Source organism: Octodon degus, unplaced genomic scaffold (genome assembly GCF_000260255.1).
Source record: "Octodon degus isolate 3935 unplaced genomic scaffold, OctDeg1.0 scaffold00072, whole genome shotgun sequence".
Lineage (NCBI taxonomy): Eukaryota > Metazoa > Chordata > Mammalia > Rodentia > Octodontidae > Octodon > Octodon degus.
This window is the reverse complement of record NW_004524648.1, coordinates 7,479,767-7,486,270: the sequence shown is the minus strand read 5'-3', so window position 1 is coordinate 7,486,270 and position 6,504 is coordinate 7,479,767. Positions and strand designations below refer to the sequence as shown.

The 6,504-nt window shown below is 37.1% G+C and overlaps 1 protein-coding gene across 6 annotated transcripts in view; it reads right to left on the bottom strand.

Annotated features, from left to right (window-relative positions):
- The window catches only part of Nf1 (neurofibromin 1), a 307,973-nt gene that overhangs the window by 28,221 nt on the left and 273,248 nt on the right, over positions 1–6,504 (bottom strand). For all 6 annotated transcript variants that reach the window (XR_002821949.1, XM_004635435.2, XM_023719976.1 and 3 more), the window contains 2 exons: positions 5,091–5,226; positions 2,438–2,595 (listed from right to left, as the gene is read on the bottom strand). Coding sequence is in view for 5 of the 6 variants with exons in the window: in XM_004635435.2 (XP_004635492.1) it covers positions 2,438–2,595; positions 5,091–5,226 (294 nt within the window). In the remaining variant the exon portion in view is untranslated. The remainder of the gene's footprint in view (positions 1–2,437; positions 2,596–5,090; positions 5,227–6,504) is intronic.

Genomic DNA, 6,504 nt, shown 5'->3' with positions numbered 1-6,504 from the left:
GTGACTCATCCACATGGCTGACAATCACAAAGGTTCTACAATCGGAGGTACAGGATCTCAGGATAAATCCTGAGGGGATTTCACTGACCTTATCAGAAACAAAAGCTACAACTCTTGTTGCATAGGTCCTGCTTTACCTTGGTCTTAACCATCCAGCAGAAAAGTATAAAAACTAAATATAAGAAGTAAAGCCATACTGTTATGTTGAGCTGTGGGGGATTCAGGTCAACAATTTCTGACACTGCCAGTCAAGCAGAAGAGACAATACTATTATGGGCTATTGGACTCTTTTAGAGTATTTTGCTGAGTTTACACACCTATAATATTCAAATAACGGAACCTAACAAAAAAAGGGGATACAGATGAATTTCCATTTTGTATCTGTGTATTCAAAGCGGTTAGGATAGATATATAGTTACATTCTTTTAATGAATAGAGGGATTTGTTCTAATGGTGTTTGTAAATAGGATACCATGTCCGCATCTTGTACAGCATTTAACCACTAGGAAGAATGTATGCAATGTGTTAATTATTGAAACTGTCCTACCAGTTTTGTTTGAAACTGTCTGACTGCTATTTGTTTCTCAATAAAATTATGGAAAAAAAATGTTTGCTGTGTACACAGTAGGGCTAAATTTCTTAATATGGCACACAAAGTCTTTCATATCCAAGTTCTGCTTCTTGTCTAATCTTATTTTCTGTACCAGTCCCCATGATGCTTTGATCCACTGCTAGCTGTTCTCCTAACTTCTTTATTCATGCCATCCCTCCTCTCTTGAATCTGTGCCTTAAATGCTATCCCCGTTCTGCATCTTTTCCTAATTTCTCCAATCCTCAATTTCCCCCATCAAAATGTATCACCCAATGACATCTGGCAGATGCTCCTGCCATTGCTGATTCTATGTGTTAGCACCAAACTGTAAGCTCCTCCATGCAGAGACCATCTTTTCAATAAGAATAAGGATCAAATGATTAATGGCACTTCTCTGATGTTAGATTTTCATTTACAATTTCCTTTGCATGAAAATCAGAATTACAAAAAAAAGAAAAAAGAAAAAAAATCAGAATTACAAAATACAAAGTAACCAGGAAACTTCCAAAAAATTTCTTAAAGGCAAAGTACCAACAAAAAAACCCAAAACAAAAAACCCAAAGTACCAACAGAAAGGAACCCATACAACAGGTAATATATTTATGTAACTAGTAACTGTAATTACCATTCATGATTTCTATGTCTTTCACAATCTACTGGCAGAATAGCTATGGTATACTTTGCTCATTAATTTTCTTATGAACACAAATATCTTCTCAATACTACCTTTTGGGTTTTTTTGGCAGTACCAGGGACTGAACTCAGAACCTTGTTCTTGCCAGGTAGGCACTGAAGCCACTGAGCTATCTCCCTGGCTACCTTGTGATACATATAAATGTTTTATAACTGAAATTCTCTGAACCATTCAGTTTTGGTTATATTCCAGTTCACAATTAAAACTTTAGCTAATGGACTACACAGCTGGTTTGTATTTCCTCTGTTGTGTGAGATGGACTCAGTGGGCTCTTTTAGGTATTTGCTTTCAGTTACTGAAACAACAAAGGGTCTCAGCATTTTAAGTGTGTCTTCATACATGCTCAGGGAACTGAACCATTCAAGAATTAACCTTGTGGGACTGGAGAGATAGTATGGTGGTCTAAGTGACTGCCTGGCAAGTGCAAGCACCAGTTTTGATTCCTGGTACTGCATACTGTGCTGGCCCCAGAACTCTGAGCACACCACACCGGCCCCCAACCGGGTGTGGTGGTGCACGCCTGCAATCAGCACTGGGGAGGCTGGGACAGGAGGATCACTACAAGTTAGAACTGCAGAGCAAGCCCCTACACCAAATAAATAAATAAATAAATAAATAAATAAATATTAATCTTGCATTTACTGTTATAAATATTTACTAATAAAAATTGAGAAAAAAGAATCTAATAATTTAAAATCTAGTATCTTTTCAAAACAACATCGTAAATGGTATTAGAGCTTTACACCACACTGATTATTTTGCTCTCAAATGACAACTTTGGGAAGCATTATATCACTAAAGCCTTGAATACAACAATACTCTTCCTTCCTTGCAGGCATCTGAGGGCTCTCCTACTCCCACCACCTGCTGCCCACCCAAGGCAGAGTAGAACAAGAAGAGCCACAGTATTTACTGAAAAAATGGGGGCAGGAGGCTAATTAAAGATCCAATTTTCCTTTCTCTATACCAACTGATACAGTTTAACTGATTTATCAAATTCTCTTATAATAAGCATAAAAATGGTTTATCAAAGTAGAAAATTATGATAATCTCAAGCAATTTCAAATAATTTTTCAAGAAAAAAAGTATGTAATTTTTTTTTCCAGAATAGTAATCACCTTAAAAATGGCATAAAATTAAGATAAACTAACCAAGCAGCTTCTTAGTGTTGGCCTGAGAAGGCTGGCCCATGTCCAAGCTCATGGATTTCCTGGCTCGGGGACTGGTCTGGCCCACAGCAGGATAGGTGGCTGCAAGGTACCCTTCAGACCCTTTGGGTGAGGACCAAGGTTGGTTCTCCTTTAGCGTCCTTAGAAATATAAACAACAGGGAAGAGGAGTTAGGTGACAAATATAATCATTGCATTGTAAGTAGCTGCTCTATTTCCCAATATCTGCAATCAATTTTAAAACTGCACTTTAAAGGCTTCACAGCATAAACTCTGAACGTATTCCCAGGAAACATCAGCTTTCTTAGCATAGTATCTTAGTAAATATTCCACTGTAACAACTCTAGGGGGCCTGCCCATTAGCTTAGGTGTTTTTTTTTGTTGTTGTTGTTCTTTGTTTTGTGGAACTGGGGATTGAACTGAGGCCCTTGCCCTTGCTAGGCAAGCACTTATTCTACTGAACCATCTCCCCAGCCCCCTTAGCATAGTATCTTATACACAGTAGGTATACACCAAATGCTAAACAAAAAAGAATTATACTGCCCTGATTTTACTGCTTGCTTCCTTTTCCTTCTGTTTTCTTCTGGCCCTCTCTCTCTCATTTCTCTCTCCATCGCCACAATTTCTTTTTCTTTCTGGTGCTGGGAATCAAACCTAGGACTTCACACATGTTAGGTAGGCACTGTATAACTGGTATTTATTCCTTACTAACTTTTTAAGCTTACAAATAAATATTATATGTATCTATAGTGTACATGTTTTGAAAAATACATACATGGATCTGTGTGTGCATGTGCGTGTAATGGCTACATCAAGCTAACATGCATTTCTTGCATACTTAACATTTATTTACAGTGAGAATACTTAAGCTCAATAATTTTCTTTTTTTGTCCTCTGCTGGACTGGGAATTGAATCTAGGCAGTTTTCAAGTACACAGTATACTGTTATTAAAGATAGTCACTATGTTATATAATTGATCTCTTGAATTTACTGCACTTAATTAATTTTTGGTGGTGCCAGAGATTGATTCTAAGAGTCCTCTATCACCAAGCTATATCCCTAATCCTTTCAAATTTTCACTTTGGGACAGGTTCTCACTAAGTTTTTCCAGCTGGCCTCAAATTCATGATCTTCCTGTCTCAGCTTCCTAAGCAGCTGCTATATGCCAACATGCCTAGTTTTGCACTAACTTTTTAAATTAGGGAAAATCCAGTCAAGGCAACTGAATTTTTGTTTTATAACCAAGAAAATAAAACTTTAATTCCAACTTTGACAGAATACAGGAAAATTCATTTTCCCCTTTCCATTAAAAAAGGACATATTTCAAAAAAATACATTCATGAGAATGATAGAAGCGCAGATAATTGAAGCACCATGTATATATGGAAAACTTCTGCATACATTGTTAAAATTTTTGCAGAAAATTGTGGAGGGCTTTTTATGGAATGACAGGATGTTAATAAGCTGTATGAAACAAATTATAAAAATAGATTACTAGTTTTTTTTCTTGACAGAGTCTTGCTATGTAGTTCAGGTCGGTCTTGAGTTCACTATGTAGCCCAGGCTGGCCTCAGACTTGTGGTGATCTTCCTGCCTCAGCCTTCTGAATGTTGGGACTATAGGCATGCACCACCAGGCCCAACACAATGTTACTTTCTTATGTTCTTTTTTTTTTTTCTTTTTTTTTTTTTGTGTTTTAGGGAAGAGTGTACAGGGTGTTCAGATCAGACTCATAGTGATCTGCCTGTTTACAGCCTCCCAAGAGCCGGGATTACAGGCGCATGCCACCATGCCTAGTCTCATTTGCCATCTCAGTGTGCCCCAGGGGCGGGACAGGCACGGCAGGCCTGGGAATTGAAACTCTGGCCCCCGTGCTTGCTTGCAGGTGCTTTATTCTGCTGAGCTATTTGGCCAGCCCCACTTTCTTATGTTCAACATTGTATCTAAACCATTAAAATATTTTTAACTGAAAATATAGAAAAATCCCTAAGTGATGCAATTTTCATGTAATTTCTACAACTTATATTGAAAAATATACTATTTCAAAGTATATGACAATGAACATAATTTTATTATCTAGATCCATACTACAGAAATCTTTCTAATACTTTTAACATGTTATAAGTAAATGGGATAAATGTACAGTCATGTACATTTTTAAAAAATCTGTAGAGCTTAGTTTCTGTTTTTTTTTGTTTTTGTTTTGTTTTTTTTTGTTTTGGGAATCAAAGTCAGGACCTCCTGCTTACCAAGCAGGCGCCACATCACTGAATTATATCCCTGGCCCTTAGCTTCTAAGCATGTACTATTGCTTATATTTAACATTAGTTTCTAGGCCCATTTCCTACAAGCCAATACTTACAAAATCATCTGTGTTCATTATTCAAATGGTTTGTACTTAAAATAGACAAATTACTGATAACATTAGCACAACTAGACTAGAAGAATAATTTACTAACTCACACAAAGTTCTGAATATTGATAAAATGGGCTTTGAGTTACATACTTTATCTAGACTTATCTCTAGATTCCCCTCTATGTTACCTTCTAGATGACTGCTGTTTGCCTCCATTAGTGTGGAAAATTGAAACTTGGGTTATAATTACAAAATTATGGGAAGAGCAGGTGCACTAACCTGTAGCTAGGGTCTCCGTGATGAATGGGGTAGATATCCATAGGAACGTTTTCCATTGAAATATCAGTAAGAAGAAGGGACTTTCTATGTTTAAGACTGCAACGACTTCGAACTTCTTCAGACACTGTGAGTAAAGCTGAAAGAACAAAAGGGAAGATTTTAAAAAATGTAACAAATCACAAGTGTGATATAAAATATATTTCTTATAATCTTGTAAAAAAGACAAGGTCTGTGAAATGTGCATGTAAAGCACCCTACAGAGAAGTATGAGGTGTAAGGGTATAAACACTTGGGACAGACCTTTACTTATCTTCAAGGGTTTGGGTCTGTTTTGAAAGACTACATAAATATGAGAAACAAGAAGCAATTTAAGGGACTGGGGATATAGCTCAGCAGCACAGCACCTGCCTGGCTAGTATAAGGTCCTGAGGTTTTTTTTTTTTTTTTTTTTTTTTGTGGAACTGGGGATTGAACTCAGGCCCTTGCACTTGCCAGGCAAGCACTTATTCTACTGAGCCATCTCTCCGGCCCCAAGGTCCCGAGTTTGATTCCTGGTACCATAAAACAAAAAACAACAAAAACAAAAGAAGAGATTTAATAACACCTTATTTTTTTCTACTGCTTTAATGTACAATTTGTCTTAAACACAAAAAGTAAAAGCAGATATTACTAAGTCCACTGAGGACACATACTGTGAGATGTTAAATGATTTGTGCAAGGTTGTAGGCTCAAACAAAAAACTTGTCATAAAAGGAAATCTCCCCTTTCCACAGCTATGTTCAAGAACTGCGTAATATAAAGTGCTAAGTGTTGCTGAGTAGAGAAACAAAAATCAGGTAAGAGCAAATGTGGAAGGTTTCATGGAATGTTGGGGAAGGGGTAGATCTTCTAGGTAAAATGACATGAGAAATCAAAGTCACTTGAAGGAGACAAAGTAGATTAGCTCAAAATCACTCATCCAGTTGGGGTATAATAAAAAAATAAGTCTTGTGTAATTTAGATAAAGAAGACAGAATAACAGAGGATTATTTAAGGGCCTAGGATGTTGGGCTGAGATGTTCAGATGTAATAAAAAGTAACAGGCAGCTACTGTACTGTCCTAAACAAAAGATGACAAAAGAGCACATGTCAAATTTTTAATTTTATCAAGTGTATGCAGCTCAGACTCATAGAGATCCTCCTGTCTCAGCTTCTCCAGCACTATAATTACAGATATGTGCTACCACATCAGTTTTGGGACTGGTTTGGCACGGGGCTGGCATGGCATGCAGTACCAGGGATCAAACCTGGGTCCTTGTGCTTGCCAGGCAGGCACTTAATTTTTTTTTTTTTTTTTTTTTTTTGTATTTAGGACAGGGTCCACAGGTTCTCACTATGTAGATCGGACTCATAGTGATCCTCCTGTTTTCAGCCT